The 17,117-nt window shown below is 35.6% G+C and overlaps 2 protein-coding genes across 5 annotated transcripts; both read left to right on the forward strand.

The window, feature by feature from the left end:
• Positions 1 to 769: 769 nt before the first annotated feature.
• On the forward strand, positions 770 to 9,263 carry LOC148676160 (claudin-10-like). 3 transcript variants are annotated; one of them, XM_088603807.1, is made up of 7 exons: positions 770 to 901; positions 1,423 to 1,669; positions 2,827 to 3,015; positions 3,995 to 4,156; positions 4,248 to 4,329; positions 5,701 to 5,808; positions 6,825 to 9,263. In XM_088603807.1, the coding sequence occupies exons 3-7, from the start codon at positions 2,856 to 2,858 to the stop codon at positions 6,952 to 6,954; spliced, it is 642 nt and encodes a 213-aa protein (XP_088459933.1). In that variant the 5' UTR covers positions 770 to 901; positions 1,423 to 1,669; positions 2,827 to 2,855; the 3' UTR covers positions 6,955 to 9,263. The 3 variants fall into 3 exon arrangements, with proteins under 3 accessions (XP_088459933.1, XP_088459942.1, XP_088459923.1); XM_088603816.1 differs by lacking the exons at positions 770 to 901; positions 1,423 to 1,669 and adding an exon at positions 1,670 to 1,808; XM_088603797.1 differs by lacking the exons at positions 770 to 901; positions 1,423 to 1,669 and having other exon boundaries at positions 2,194 to 3,015.
• Positions 9,264 to 9,450: 187 nt separating this feature from the next.
• Positions 9,451 to 16,853, forward strand: LOC148676161 (claudin-10-like). 2 transcript variants are annotated; one of them, XM_088603755.1, is made up of 5 exons: positions 9,451 to 9,832; positions 11,609 to 11,770; positions 12,230 to 12,311; positions 13,744 to 13,851; positions 14,864 to 16,853. In XM_088603755.1, exons 1-5 carry the CDS (start codon positions 9,601 to 9,603, stop codon positions 15,051 to 15,053), a joined length of 774 nt encoding a protein of 257 aa, XP_088459881.1. In that variant the 5' UTR covers positions 9,451 to 9,600; the 3' UTR covers positions 15,054 to 16,853. The 2 variants fall into 2 exon arrangements, with proteins under 2 accessions (XP_088459881.1, XP_088459891.1); XM_088603765.1 differs by having other exon boundaries at positions 14,912 to 16,853.
• The last annotated feature ends 264 nt before the right edge of the window (positions 16,854 to 17,117 follow it).

Genomic DNA, 17,117 nt, shown 5'->3' on the forward strand with positions numbered 1-17,117 from the left:
ATCAAAAGAAACTGACATTTTATTAAAAAAATGTTTTGATAATTAGCTTTACTGATCAAAACATATTTAAGGTACCCAATACACTCCATATCTGTGAACCCTGTATTATTATTAGAAATAGGAATATTGTTAGGAATATAAAGAAGATATATAAAGAAGTATATTTCTTCCACCTGCAAAACATAGTTAAATTCTCTGTTCTGTGCATCTAAACAGAAACATTGATACATTACTTTATTTAACCAACATTAGTTTACTGTAACACCTTACTGGATTATCTCCTAAAGTACTAAATCGGCTTTAGTATGTCCTGAATTTAGTAGCTTGTGTGCTTATTACATGTACTCTGCGTCAACACATCACTCCCATCCTACAGTATGTAGATTGCATGTGAAATTTAGAGTAGACATCAGAGGTCTCCTGCTCATCTATAAGACACTGAATTATATACCTCCATAGTACTTTAAGGAATTATTGCATGAAAATAGTCCAGCTCTCATCCTTTTTCTTAAAATGTATTGTTCTGGCACTACAGTGGGTGAGGTTTATAGAGGAGGTACATTTTAGGCTGGAGGTCTGAGGAGGCTTTGTGCACACTACTGCTGCAGTGAAATTTGCATTCCACCTTAACTCATAATGTCCTAATTGAGCTAATCATTAACTTAAATGAACCAATTTTCAAAGGTATTCAGCTTCAACTTTGAAACACTTTTCAAACGTCTTCAGCTGATGATTTTTTAAGAGACTTAGAATACCTTCTGGTTTCTTGCCCTGAGCAACTGGAGTTAGGAAACTCTCCTCTATAACTTTCCCACAGAAATTCGTAGTTCCTGTAGGTGCAGAAACACCTGCACAATCTACACTTCCCACATGCTCTGGGAGTTTAAAGGTTGTTCATAAGGTCAGTTTAAGAAGCAAGCATGGAGTATATTCAGAGTGTGCTTCAATGTATTTAAAATTGGTGCTGACACAGCATCTGTGTTATTCTAGTGGTGAAAGACTAAACTTTTGTAGAGTATGACTTTTCCACTCTTTTAGAAGAGTTTTATAGAGACATTGAAATATTGATTTCAGAGTAAGTATTGTGCTTAGTGTGGGGGTTTTATTCTTGGAGGGTGCAGTGTCTTCTGGTTTTTGAACATTGAGTCTAATAATTTAATTAATAATTATAACCAGGCTCTGAGATTGGTAACTATACCTTTAAGTGAGTGTTTTGAGTATTAATCTATAATACACCTTTAAGAAGCATCTAGTAATCCTGTGAAAGTCTAAGTCAAAGAAAATCTTGCTATTTTTTGACATTTCAGGTTAAAGTCAAATCCAGAAGATGCTAGGTTTTCCCTGCCTTAGAGAGAAACCCATGAATTGCATTTTGAGTTGCTTGTCTGTGTTAATCATTTCTAACTGTTTTGTTCAATTCAGGATTACGGGGGAACCAAAGCCTATTCCAGCAAGCAATGGGCGCAAGGCAGTGTACACCCTGGACGGCAAGCCAGACCATCAGAGGACTTACAGACACAGCCACACTTACACCAGGACCGGTTTTCTCAAAAGCTAACCTACTAGCATGCCTTTGGACTGTGGGAGTTAACTAGAGCACCCAGATTAAACACAAGTGAACACAGGGAGATCTTGCAAACTCCACACAGATAAAACCCCAGCAATTGAAGTACTACACCAGTGTGCTGCCCTTTTAAGAATTCAAAATTCACTTATTTAGTGACCTTTATAATTACAGTATATTAATTTTTCAGCTGCTTCCACTGTTCTAGCCATAGACCAACCTACCTACTGCTGACTGCATAAATGTAAGATTGTACATTGAAACCACAGAGTACTGAAGATACCCGGGCATCATCCGGTGTTGGCTGGGCACACAGATTTAGCTACGGTGCTCTGTGTCTGTAAATTGCTCCTGGTTGACAATAGGACACTTTACATACTTTTAGGGTGAAAAGGATATTGTTGTAAAATGTGCTTTTTTGTAAGTTATTGTAACTGTCTTTGATGTTGTATTTTAATTGTTTTTATTTTGGCAAAGGTGCTCTGGCGTGCATAGGCATACATTTGTATTGAATGTAATTTAGTAAATACTATGTTTAGCATAGACAAGTATCCTCTCATCTATACTGCCTGTAGCTAAGTGTGTACCTTTAAACCTCCACTGCTACTTAAAAATAACCCAAACGATTAGTTGGGGAAAAAGACTTTGTCAAACAAATGTTCTGTAAGTGACTGAAAATCAGAAGGTTGAGGCTTCTGTTGAGTCCTTAAATTAGATAGGGTAATAGCATTGTAGTTAATGTTTTTATTATCAGCCACCTGGGTTTCTTTTTTAGTCTCTTTGCCATTTTATTTAATAATTAACATAAATTGCCACTTATCATACAGCATCAAGCCTCTTTTTTTCACATACTAAGGTCAACATCATTATTCTTCTCCCTCATAAATACTGTTTGTATGGTCTTGGGAAGGAGCACAGACATCCTACTCAGCAAAAATGACCCTGGGAAACCTTCAGGTTTTGGTAGTACACAAGGGACAGCCGGCCACTCCCAGTTAAAGGAGGAAAGCATCTCTAGGATACCCCAGCTATGGAAAGTTGAAAAAGTTAAGAGAATGACACTGGTAGTCTCAGCTCTTATGAGGCTGGAGTCCGAGATTAAGGCTCTAATTAGTTAGTAACTCTTCAGATAAAACCTTTTGGTTAATTTGGCCACTGTGTGAAAGGGAGTAATCTCCTAATTTAAAAAATCTACCGTATTTTTGAGATTTGTATGAAAATGAAGATCAGGATAGTTCAGATTTTTGGCTTTCTCTTCACAGTTCTGGGCTGGATCTTTGTGTCCTGCACCATGGCCATGGAGTACTGGAAGATCTGTGGGCTGGGAGGCCTGGGCGGTAACAACATCATCTCTATCATCTGGTACTGGTCCAGTCTCTGGAGGGCCTGTTACACTGACTCAACTGCTGTGACCGACTGCATTGATTTCCCTGTGCTGTGGGCAGTGGATAGTATGTATCCTTCTGCTGTTTTTGATATTTTGTTTGACTATTTTTAGTGATCGCAACTGGCAGCTTGTACAGAAGGTTGCTCAAGTTCATTTTCTCTTGGATTTCCTTTGTGAAAACCAGGCAGTTACTTTGCTGTTTGTTTCAATACCTCTACTTAACCATGTTTTTAACCACGTTTTACCATCCTGATCTTACCTTTATACAACACAGTGTAGAAAGTGTTGATGTATTTTTCTTTTTGCTGTGACATTCTTTTCACAAGTGATCTGTTTAAATATCTACAGAGCTGTACTGATGGACATACAAAGTAGGTTTTACTCAGATTGTCATTTTATATTTCACTTTTAGCTCATCAAGTCTTATATTCTTGAGGGTTTACCACCGATTATTACTGTCAAATGTGTATAGGTTTATATTTGTACATATTTACTTATGCATAGAGAAAAGGTTTCAAAGGTTGAGCTACTTTGTGTGAAATAAAAGACTTTCTTAAAAAATGTTTTGTACGCGAAGTTTAAAGTATTATAAAAATATAAAATAATAATAGATTTGTTTCAGGACTTTTCATAAAAGAGATAGCCTTCATCTTTGTAAAAAGAGATTTTCACACAGAAAAAAAGTAGAGCAGGCAGCATGGTGGCATAGTAGCTATGCAGATGGTTAATTAATGCTGGTAGGTTAATTGGCTTTTATTTAAAAAATTGAGACTGACTTGATTTTGAGTGTGTCTGTGTCTGTGTGTACCCTGTGATGTACTGGCATCCTGTCCGGGGTGTACCCCACCTTGTGCCTGTTGCTTGCCAGGATAGGCACCCTGGCAACTCTGAATTGGATTAAGTCTTTTTTTAAGAAAGTATTTAATTTTATAGAAAATGAATAAATGGATGAAAAAGCAGAGCAAATTTTTTTTTTTCATTTAGTTCAAAATTATTTTAGAGGTTTCACGAATAAAGAATGTCACCATTTTAATTTTAAACAGATCACATCCAGATTGTCAGAGGCCTCCTCATTAGTGCTCTCGTCAGTGGCCTTTTAGCCATTGTTCTAGCTTTGATTGGAATGGAATGTACCTACATTGGAGGCAAAGAGAAGATCAAGCATAAATTTACTTTTGCTGGAGGAGTGTTCCATATTCTTAGTGGTAAAGAGTTTTTCATTGTTTTAAATATTTAATATATAGGCACATCTTAAATATAACCATTACAGTGTTGACTTTCCTTTTTCTCTCACAGGATTGTCATCTTTCTCTGGATATGTTGTATATGCAAACAATGTTTCAGGAGAATATTTTAATCCCACTTTTCAAGGGCTAAAGTAAGTACCAAGACAAGGGACTTGTAATGACAATAAAGCATGTTTAATGAACAGTATGTAGCAGTAAGTTATGATTGTGTTGTTCTTGATGATGACAGCATTATCACCTCTAGACAGAACTTGTCAGGTCTCTGAAGTTAAGTTATTCTGGATCTGGTCATAACTGTACCCTAATGGGAGACCTTGAAGGAAAATCAGGTCACTGCTGTAATTGGTGAATCAATAGGTGGCATTCTTCCCTCTGGATCAGAATTTCCAAACCAATATGTCAATATTGTAACAGGCGACAGTGTAGGACATACTTTGAATGAGATTTTATATCAAGACTATTATTTGCTCATTAAAGATCCAAAGATTCTACAACACTATACAAAAGAACAGGAGTATTAGCCCCATTATCTTAACTAAACCCCATGCAGGCTTAAACAGTCTGCTCTAACTAAAATTCCCCTTTAATTACTTGGTGAAGTGATTTCTGTTTTCTCCACTTAATCTGCTGTGTAGAGAGGCTGAACTACGGCTTCTGCACATCACAGAACTGGGTTCATGGTGCTAGACTTCAGTAGTGGGTGATGTGGATCCCTTCCTTTGAGATAATTTGAGATTAAAACAAGCATATCAGTGATAGTACATAATTAATATTAATAAGAATAGTGTTGAAGAATGAAGAGTAATAAAAAATAAAAACAGACCAGAATATTGAAGGAGACATTGGTCTTAACAGGTGTGTAATTTTGAAAACAAAAAAAAATTAAGTATGCAAAAAAATCAACAGTATTTTATCCAGGAAGAAGGCCTGACTGACTGGAAGAGGAAGCAGTGTGCTTTGCTATGTCATTGCTATAGCACCAATGAAGGCAATCATTAGAACAGAATTAACAAATGGGATGCAGAGAAATCTATTCCACTATTTCTCAAAATGTTGTTCTGTCCATTCCATTCATTAAGTACTGTATGTGGAAAGCAAGAAACAAAAGAATGTTCTGGCAGATCCAGTTTCTGAATTAGTGTTGATGTGAACACATTCAGTTGACAGAATAATTGCTCATTTCAGATCTAAAATATGGAATCTAGATCTTTTCCAAAAAGTTCTAGATTACTCTTAGACAGGTGTAGTGCTTAAGTATTGTTATACCGAATGTGTTTGATTTGTTTTCAGGCAGCTGTAATTTTTCAGTACCTGTTTCTACTAATCATTTTCATTATACTCTTTAATATTTGTACTTTGCATTTGTTTCTTGGATAGTTTTTTAACTTATATATATATAACTTTATATATATATAATATATATTCTAAAGCTCACCATCAAGAAAGGCAGATGGAAAATTATATATGCTTTTCTATGTATTTAAATGCTGTGTTTTTTCCAGGTTTAATTTAGGAACTCCTCTTTTTCTTGGCTGGGTGGGCTCTATGCTTGGCATCACAGGAGGTATATTTTATAGCATCTCAGTGGGAAAGCTAGTTTTCGAGCCAAGGTGGGTACAAAAGCATGTTTGTTAAACGATGTTATTTAGAATAATAATATTTCAGTAAAATCTGTAGTTATTATAAATGTGTATAACACAAGTGTTCCCCAGGGCAGTGGCTGTACATGTAGCTGTATGCAATTTTTTAACAGTTCTTACCAGGTTTCAAAGGTGTTGTTGCATCTGTGAAAATGAAGCTTGCCTAGAATTGTGACAGCGCTGAAGTGATTTAAAAATGGGATTAAATTTATAGTCATTTATCATGCTTTGGCAAGTGACAAAGATTGGGGGGGGGGGGACTAGAGTTGTTGTGCAAGACATATAATATATATGAAAGAACGTCTGAGGTGCTATAAACCTGTGTGCGTGATACTGTTTTATTGTTTTGCTATTTCATTTTTTGAGTTTACGCTGCAAGTCCAGATTTACCCTGCCAGCCTTATTGTCATTTTATTTTGTTAGTTCTTTTCATTTAATTTATTATGTTATCCTATCTACTATCACTTCTTGTAACCTTCTATAGTTTGTAAGTCATCCTTGCAAATGATTAATAACTGCTAAGCAGATAAATAATCATGATATTAAATATGGTTAAATGGTCAATTTTAAAACTCAAAAATGAAATGTAATGGGAATGTCTCGTCCACTTCCAAGCTAACATCTGTTGTCGTCTTTAGCAGTATTGTATTATTACTGTACATCTAACTGTAAGATTTGGAATATTTGTAAAACTATGAATAAGCTGCTATATAACCATTGCAAGTATTTTACCATTATTTTACTTGACATTCCTGCCAGACAGTCAGGGCTGTCCTTTGAACAGCTTCTTGACCTTTTAACGTTCAAACAATATCTAAAAAGCAAAATCAAACAAAACGGGTAGTAGTGTAGTGTGATCTGGTGTACTGTATTTTTATGGCCACATAGTATGTACTAGCAGATTTATCATCCTAATAACCGTAGCTGATTTACCTGAGTAAGGAATCTGTCCCAGAAGTAATCCACTCTGTCTGACCCCCTTGCAGAGTGATCTACACTGACTCTGAAGGATCCGTTCGCTCCTCGAATTCAGGCCTGCTAAGCACATCCGGGGACCCAAGATCAGAAGCTTATAGAAGCCAGAGGACTCAGTTTGACAAAAATTCTTATGTATGAATATGGTTGACGGGAAGATAATGACAGCAGGATGGTGGTGGAAGAAGGTCCTGCGCCTGGACCTGTTAGGCGCACAAAATCAAGCAGCAGATGATGTTTACTTCTCCTACCTTTGGAACTTGTGTTATGTGTAATACATGTAAATATGATAGGATTCTGATGCAGCTGGCTGTTGTTATCCTCCCACTCACAACAATTTATTACAATTTTTGTTTGTTTCTAAAATGGTATATGACTGGTTTGGGCCACTACAACTAATAATTGTTTTCATGTTTGTTTAATCAGAATCATTCTTTTTCTTTCTGCAGAGTCTTGACAAGCAGTTAAACACCTGGTGCTGTGTGCATTTCTAGCTTATTACTTCTTAAAGGTAGTAACAAATAAGGACAAATAAGAAAAACAGATGGTAAAAGCTAATTATTTGCATTTAACTTCTTTGTTAAATTTATTTGGATCCCATGATGTGTGACACATAACAGCAAGATCCTAGCTGTACAGTATATTACACTATATTTTACTATGTGTTTATGTAAAGAAAAAAAGGCAAAATTGAAGAAGAATGTGGTACAGGCAGTGGTACGGCAGTGCAGTGGTTAGTATTGCTGTCTTGCAGCTCTGAGGCCCTGGGTTCAATTCTGAATCTGGGGTTCTATCTGTGTGGAGCTTGTATGTTCTCCCCATGTTCACGTAGGTTTCCTCCAGGTTCCCGGGTTTCCTCCCACAGTCCAAAGGTTACCTGGCTTCTGGGAAAATTAGCCTTAGGTGTGAGTGTGCATGTCAATGTTTGTGTGTGCTCTGTGATGGACTGGTGTCTTGTTCAGTGTGTACCCTGCATTGTGCCTGTTATTTGTTAGGATAGGTTTTGGCTCGCCTGCGATCCTGAATTGGAAGAAGCATTTAGAAAATGAATGGATATGGTACAGGTCCTATTTTGTAGATATCTAACTCTAATCTTGTGATTCTCATTGCTGGACCTGGCAAACCACAGAGGCTTCTGGTTTTCCTTCAGATCTATTTCTCCATGACATAATTTAAACATTACTGACATAACTGAGTGAGGACTGCTCCTCTAATGTGATAAAAAATAATCCAAAAATAATGGCCTTGTTAACATTTATCTCTGTGCCTTTAAGTGTTGTGTCTTGTGAAGTCTGGTTCCTGATCATGTTCAAAATATTTCTAATTGCTTACATTTTTTCAGGTGAAAAAATGTTTGACAGAAAGTATGAATATCGTTAAAAATGTGCTCTTTCCACTACCTCAAAAGATTTTAATAACCAATATGATTTTTTATTTTACTTTTTCTTGCAGTCAAGGTTTAGTTTTCCTCCCAGACAGTGAGGTAAAAAGATATCTGCAAACAAAAATCTTTAACAAACCCATTAACTTGCCACAAGAGGGAGCCAGAGGTCTTTAGCATCACATGAGGTACAAAAAATTGTAGGTGATATCTGCAAAGTGCTGACATTTCCACTGCACCGTGGTCAAGGTTCAAAAATATTTCTGCAACTCTGTTGGTACAGGACACAAACCTATCAGGTCACTTTGAAAGGACATCATCATGCATATAATGTAATGTTATGTTGTGTTGTTATTTTACACATTTACTCAAATAATTGATTTACAGTACAGGTGCAAAACCTAATTTAAGGTGGCAGTTATTCCCAGTTTATATTATTTGATTATCCTTCCATCTAACACTTCATCCAATTCAGGGTTGCGGGAGAACTTGGGCCTCAGCAAGCAATGGGAGGAAAATGGAGAGCCCGGAGGAACCCCATGTGAACACAGGAAAAACATTCAAAATACGCGCAGATAGCACCCAGGTCCAAAATTGCCCCAGCCATGCTGACTAGTGTACCACCATGCCATTACTATTTTTTTAAATATTAAAATTGCTGAACGCTGTCCTGCTCCTCTCAATATTTATCATACTTGTATTTTCAGTATTTGTTTTTGATTCTTTTGTTTTATCTAGAACATTTTGAGCATTTAAGGTGTTATCTGTTTACTGTTTACTGTTCATACTCATTGGCTTCAGGAGGCAAACACACTATTAAAACAATGTTTTTTGCCTTATTATTTTGATTGAGCTCAGGCGAACAGACAACACAAACAATAAATCACAAAAAACATTTAAATACCAAAACATGTTGTGGTCCTACAGACTTTATGTTTCAACAAATGGAACATTAATTTAATTTGCCCTGCTTATGCAAGTAAATAAATTTCATGTTTCCCATAAGAAAATGAACAATTGACAGTAAATATCACCATTGCATAATAATATGCATTCCATATTGCATAAACTCCTCATCCACACTATAATAAAATGTGATCCAACCACAAACATAAGAGCAAGGGAAAGTTCTTGTCAGCAAATGCAGCCCTGGAAAACCATTTGTAAAGATGTACAAGGACAGTTTAACCCCACCCCTTTTAAACAGTGGCTATTATAAGCTATGAACATTAAAAAAAAAAACAATAGTGATTACACCTAACAGATCCAGCCTCAGCCAGTCAGAACTCATCTTATACTTTACCTAAGAGTTCTCTCCACTCCCCTCCTTGGTGCCCTCAGAACTAGAGTGTCTGCCATTTCTTGCTCGGAGAAGGGAAGGTGCCTTCTATTCTTTGTGAAAAACTATGAGGAAAAGGCTGGCACAGATATTTGGCTTTCTTGTGTCGACCACAGGCTGGATCTTTGTAGCTTGTACTATGGCCATGGATCACTGGAAAGTGGCTGAGATTGGGGGCAAGGGTGGCAGCCACATCATCTCTATAGCGTGGTACTGGTCTAACCTCTGGAAGGACTGCTTCATTGATTCAACCGCGGTGGTTAACTGCAGGGACTTCGCAGTGTTGTGGGGAGTGGAGAGTATGTATTTTTTTCTTTTTCCCATTTGCTGCCTTTCCTATTGCATCCTTTAACAAAGTGTAGTAACAGTTTTCCACTTGTTCATCTTTGATACTTCCCTTGTCATATTCTATACTTCTGAATCAGGAATATACGTCATACGAATTATTTTTTATTGCATTCTTCTCAATGGCCTTTTAAATAATGTCTTTCAGCGTTCACTAACATTGTATTGCCTTCTCAAATAAAACAAGATGTGAGCCTTGCTGTGTAGACCTCACAGTGTGGGGCCCATATATCTGTAACATCTCTGTGGGGCAAATATCAAGGTTCAGTTAAAAAGTTTAGAAAGAAACTGTGCCACAAGTAATTGTGGAAGTCAAAGTTATGTAGAGTTCGGGATGCAAAGCTAGTCTTTGACTTGAAGCAGACCACTGGATACATTCAGGCAAGAAAAGTTCTGCTACACATTGCAGAGCCTCAGATGTAAGTGAGGGCAACACATACCCTTTCCCCGGAGCTATTTGGAGCAGGACAGCTCTTGGGAAAATAGGAGTGATGTGTGTCAATATTCTGACAGAATACTTCCAGTGTGTCTATACAGTTAAATATTATCTCCTTGTTTTCTTTTAACAAATCATAATGAAATTTGCTTTCTGGTACAAAAAAAATTATAATTCCAACCTAAGATCTGTTTTACCAGCTGAGGTTCAGTAGCTACACACAAACCTTAACAACAGGGTTTTGATGAAAACTGAGAATTGTGTTTGATTTCAAACCTCTTGGTTTGTGGAACGACATCTTGCCTAAAATGACAAAAGAACTAGAACACCCTAGAATAAACCAATGGGTTGCACCAAGGATTTTGAAGGGGTGATAGAATGATCAACACTAATATTTACTATGTTTTAATAACACATTTATTTATATTTTAATGTTAATCATCCTCACAAATAAAGACAACCATGAAGCTTGACTTTTGAGTTCCAGTATTGTGTTTTCACATCAAATTACATCAAATGTGCAGTAGTTTTAAACCTTTTTAGCTATTAGCAGCCTTAGTTCAAAACAGACTGGCAAACATTAAATGTATATCTTTATGGGAAAACTGTTTTTATTTATAATTTTCCTTTTCTTTTCTCAAGCAGTATTGCTTTCAATCAAACAAAATAACTGTTTTTAGAAATGCTAGAACATACACAATTGCATCTGTGTTAATAAAGTATAATTATCAGTTCAGTGTACGATTAATAAAATCCAATATATTTTTATCTTAGTCAGACTTTTGATGCCTTGTCATGATCTCATCCTCCATCAAAAAATAAATTCTAGCTCTGGAGACCCACACAAAAACTCTCACAGGAATGTACTGGAATACAACAGAGTGACTGTGGTTCAGTTGTTCACATTAACACTCAATGAAAACCAACTGTTCCCCAGAATATGCATACTTAAAATGTTTAGCATCCAAGCAGAAATACTTCTCCCAGTACATACGGCAACAAAAGATTTTGTTTTGCAAAATCTTTCTGTTGTTGATCAAATTTGAACTGCATTGGTTTAATTTAGAAACTGTCCTTTATGAATTTCAGTAGGCCTAAAACTAAATCCAAAAGTTGGCAAATCAAAAACAAAACCCAAAAGCTTCCTGAACACTGCAAAATCAAGACCTAAAATTATCCCCACTTTGTCAAGATCTAGGAAATGTCACTATTTCAACCATATACTGTATTATTACATTTCCATATGAATACACATTAAATTCAACTGGCACTGAAATTGATTTGTTTTGAACAGGATATATCCAAGGTGTCCGGGGTCTCGTGATGATCGGTCTTTCCCTGGGATTTTTTGGAGCCATCCTGGCTTTCCTGGGGATGGAGTGTACTTTCATTGGGGGAAATGACAAAACCAAGGATAAAGTGTTATTCATAGCAGCAGTATTTCATTTTGTTGGTGGTAAGTATTAACTAATATCTTGTATTACATTTTTTTTAAAAACATTAAATGTTGAATACCATAGTTAAAATGTGGTTTCTCTACTCTATAATGGGAGACATTCTTCAAGCTGCTCAATACTGAGAACTGTGGAAGGGAGATAAGAAATATTGCAGTGCATTGTAAGTGTAGGCAAAGTGAAATTCAAGGAAGTCTGCCTATAATTTTCGTTGTCCCCTGTGTGCAGTCACTGGTTTCGTAGGTGCGAGCTAAGGTGTGAAAGATACCCAAATCAGCGAGTTTTTGCTAAGAGTGCTGTAATCCAATACAGTGAAATCATGTTACAAACAAAATGTAGAACTGGAAGAAAAGCACATATTGTAAAATCGTATGAAATTGGAAAATTCTGCGCACCTTTATTAAGGTCGCATTTTTTTGTTTCCACCTTATAACGATATCGCTGAAATATCTTTTGTGCAGGTTTGTCAAACTGTGCTGGATATTGCTTGTACATAAACCAAATTGCTACAGATACCTTCAACCCAACTGTCACTGGACTACAGTAAGTGATGAACTGTAGAATTCTGGGGTTTTTGTTCAGGGGTTGTATTTTTTGTTTTTAATAATGACATGCCTTTAATTGTATCTTGTGTAATGCGCTGCTTGACAATGTTCAAAATACTTCTAAATGCTTACATTTTTTCAGGTGGGAAAAGTTTTGACTGAAATTGTGAATATTATTTAAAAAAAATTCCACAACCTCCAAAGGTTTTAATAACCATATATGGTACAAAGGAATTTTAGTTATTTTACTATTTATTGCTGTCAGTGTTTGGTTTTCCACCCAGAGAAGTAAGGCACTGTAAGCTGTTACAGCTGTGAGAAACAAAAATGTGGTACATAATTATATTTCAAAAGTTTACTATGCATGAACTTAATTTGTAGTCTTCTTTAATACTATGTACTTATCAAAATAGTGTGCTTAGCATGATTTGCAAGGGGTTTGCTTTTATTTTTAACATTTGGTTGCATCTCTCATTCTCCACATGTCATTTAGAATATTGATATCCATAATCTGTAAAACAAATGGTAGGTACACCCGGTGGACTTAATAAAACAGATTTTATTTTAAAGTTCAAAATCTCACACAATGGCAGTGGTATTTTTAACATCTTAATATTCATGTTTATTATCTCCAAATATTTACACAGTTTCTATTTTCAGCATCTAATAAGACAGTATTGTGAGAAATGCAAGGCAATAATTCAGATTTTGTCTTCTTATCAAGACTATTAAATATATACTGAAAGTGCAATAAATTATTGGCCGAATATTGGAACCATTAGTCTTTATTTATTTAGCATATTTTAAAATAGTTTTTAATGCCTGAATGTGTATTTGCAAATATACATTGGAATTTTCTTAAGCACTGCACTTCCTTCACAATTAATAAATTGTGTTTATGATCTAGTATAATAGTATAATCAGAGAAACACATTTTGAATTGCTTCAGGACAGAATAGATTGGCCAAAACAATAAAAACTGTAAAAAAATGTTTGTCACATAAGTGCAATATATGTAGTCTGTTCTTTAATTTCTGACTGCATATCAAATCACTGGTCTTCATATACTGTACTATATGTTTTTTCTTCTATGTACAGTAATTGTTTTCATAAGATAAATATTGAATGTTTGAATGTTTCAGTAATAGCAATTTTTGCTGAATCTTGTAAACTGCAATTACGTCACTACTGTACTATTGTGAAAATCCACCGAGAAATGAATTAGAAAGGTGTTACAAAAGTATTTCAGTATTCTAATTTAAGAGGTACTAAAACAAGTTCAAATGTTTATTTTCAATTTTTAACATTAGGTGTTTGCTTCTACTTTTTCAGAAAAGGGTATATCAATTTACTTCACCATAAACATTTAATGAATCCAGAGAAACGTCTTAACGTCGTAAATAAGAAATTAACTATGCACTTTTTTACAGATTTATTCCAGGAACCCCCATATTCCTTGGATTAGTTGGTGCTTTTTTGATAATGGGAGGAGCCATTCTTTATGCTGTCTCTATCCTGAAAGATATCTTCCCCAAAAGGTGAGATGCAATGTTAGAAACATTACCTTAAATGTCAAATTTAAAAAATCAAATATAACTATGATTAAAATTACTCTTAAGCTTAGCACTAAATCCTCATCCAAGGAACCATTCAAAACACAGATTATACTTTGGATTGATCCTCTTTTTGAAAATTGGTTTTCATTAGCTTAAAAATGTTTAGTGTCCTAATTTTTTAAGTTTCAATAAGGCTAACAGTGGAGTGTTAGCATAAGTGGAGAGAGAAAACATCTAGCTGTACATCAATTCCATAAAACTTTGTTTGTTAAAAATGTATTAACATGAATAATAATGCTAGAACATTCTTAGCATTGTGTTAGTTCTTGGTTGGGGGAGCAAATATTTTTACAAAGCCTGCAGTGTTAAAATCTTGTAGCTTGAGAATATACTGTAAGTAAGACCGAGTCTGTCCTGGGATACAATCTTCCAGAATGGTGTTCAGGGATACTGTAATGTGGAAGGTGATGTCCTTTGGATCAGACCTTAACACAGTTAACCCCAGGGGTCTGGCTAAATTCCACCTTGGGCTTGCATAATGTGGTTATTTTAGGTTAATTGGTGAAACAGCTTCTCGCTTTTTCACATGATCTGCTGTGTAGTGGGTCTGCTGGTGTCTAATGCAGCCTCATGTCACCCAAGTAGGTTCTACACTCAGTTTGATGTGGGCTCCCTCCTACATGTACATAAAATAACAAGGCACATTTACATGCAATGACGACGATGATGATGATGATGATAATGATGATGATGATGATGATGATGATTATTATTATTATTATTATTATAGTTCTTTATCAGATTAATACAGTATGGAAAAAGTGAAAAAAACTTTAACCACTGTACTCAGCATGCAACCAACTTTAACAACATTTATTACCCGTTAACATGAATGACTTATTTTGTTGTACTGTATATGTTATGACTGTAAGCCAAGAGATGGTTGTTCAGTAAGAGTCTAACAATAATTCAGCTGTACTTGTTTTTCTTGCAGTTCAACCTACGTTTATAGTGCAATGTCTTATGTCCACCCCAAATCCAGAAACAGGACCATACATGGAAAATATTCCAATGGATCAAGAAGATCTAGAGAGTCAGAGGGTTCCAAGATTTCTACAATTTCCAAAGGATCCGTCTCCAGGACAAACATAGGAGTGACCTCAGACAGAGATGCCTTTGTGTAACTTGGTGTCAGAACATATTTAATTGGACTGAATGACTTTTCAGCATCTTTGGGGTTGAATGCCACAGAAATATGGTTATTTGTATTCTATGTTTTTAGTTGGTTTTGTAGGTGTTAGTTTTATGAATGTATTAAAGAATATATTTGTTAACATATATATATACTATAGATTTTGTAATATATATTTTTTTCTTCTACTTTTTTTAAAGAAGCCAGTGTATCATCTTTGATAGTTGGCTGAGTAGCTCATAACCCATTATGTAGGAAGTCCTCTGCAGTGCTCAGTTTTAAATGCACTTCAATGATTTGCATTTCACTTTTGATGAAGTTCATTGGGTTGACTTTCTCAATATTCTCAGGTTTCTTTACAGTTTTCTCTCTTAAAAGACATTAAAGATTATAACAATTGAGTTTTCTTAGCCTATCAGAAAATGATTTTTCTTTAAGCCCAGTAATGTATATGCTCACTCCTCTCTCTACTAATTTCAGAGCAGCAATTTCTATTTTGTAACTTGGTGACCAACGTTGTACATATTATTCTAATTGAAACATTGTTCAAGTTTAACAAAAAACCTATTGAATTCTGCTTGTCGTTTTATCTATTTACCACATTGTCTACACAAAAAATAAACATCTAATTCTTGTTCATATATAGTTCCTTAAATATCAGTTCCCTAATGTATATCTATAGTTTATGTTTTTTCAACTGCATAATACTCTAGTACTACACAAATAATGTAATAAATCTGTTAGCGAGTAGTTTCTACTGAGCGCTTACCTTCCAGTCTTGAATTTTCTTTTGGTGTTCCTCGGCATATTCCTGCTCCTCCTGTTGTATCAAATGTGAACCTGACTGGTTTACTGGCTAAACCAGAGCCTAGATCGCTGATGTAAAGAGCAGTGGTCATCATACAAACCCATCACTCCAATTTGAGCATTTGCAATCTGTCTGTATTCTCTTTCTTACTTATTAACCCATTCTTAATTCAAAGACATTACCATTAATGCTTTTCAGTGCCTTCTAAGTAGAACTGAATTAATCTTTTATCAAAGACCTTATCAAATGTCTTCTGAAAATCTAAATATACAATCTTGTATGCCCTGTTTTTATCCATAACAGTTTCTTGCTAAAAAATGTAATCAAAACCTCTAATCCAATATCATTTAATCTAGTATTATATTTTTGTTTAGCTTGATACACGATGCCAGTGTCTTCCTCTGTAAACACCTGAGGGTGGCATGGTGGTGCAGTAATGGTGTCCTGCAGTGCTGGGGTCCTGGGCTCAATTCCTGGGCTGCTATGTGTGTGGAGTTTGTGTGGGTTTCCTCAGGTGCTCTAGTTTCCTCCCACAGTTCAAACACATGATGATGATGTTATCTGGTCAGTTGGATCAGACTCTCGGCGGTTCTATAGGCCATCTCTCACCACGCTTTCCGGTCTTGGACTTTCCCTTTCAGCTGTTCTATACCTAAGCCAGTGTCAGTTTCGATGGGTCGAGCCACAGCGTTCTTTGGCGGCCTCGTCTTCTTGTTCCACTGACCATTCCAAGCATCATTGCTTTCTCCAATGAATCTGATCGGATCACATGACAAAAATAAGTGAGCCTCCATATGTTTATGTGTGTATATGTGTGTATATGTATGTATATGTATATATGTATGTATATGTTTTCTCCATCTCTGTTTCCTCACTCTTTGTGGATGATAGTTAAAAAGACAATATAAACACAGGCCTTTTTTCTTTTGGATGCTCTGAAACACAAAAAACCTGTTGAGAGACATGGTTACCATTTCATTTTCAGTTGCTGATATCCCTAGTGATTTATTTCCCAATCTATGTGAGAAAAGTTTAAATTGCCTCAGGTAACTCCTTCTTTCTTTACACGTTCATTCCTGATTTTATTATAAAACACTATAGCACTATATAACACTAACCCAACACTATGCACTATGAATGTTTTTGTAAAGTTTATGTATCTAGATGGTAGTTCCTTAATTCCTCTATTTTAGGTTTCTGTGCCTGAATGCTCCTTGTTATGTAAAGAGCTACAACTTTTCTATCTTT

Source organism: Lepisosteus platostomus, chromosome 2 (assembly GCF_059453375.1).
Source record: "Lepisosteus platostomus isolate fLepPlt1 chromosome 2, fLepPlt1.hap1, whole genome shotgun sequence".
In the NCBI taxonomy this organism is placed as follows: Eukaryota; Metazoa; Chordata; class Actinopteri; order Semionotiformes; family Lepisosteidae; genus Lepisosteus; species Lepisosteus platostomus.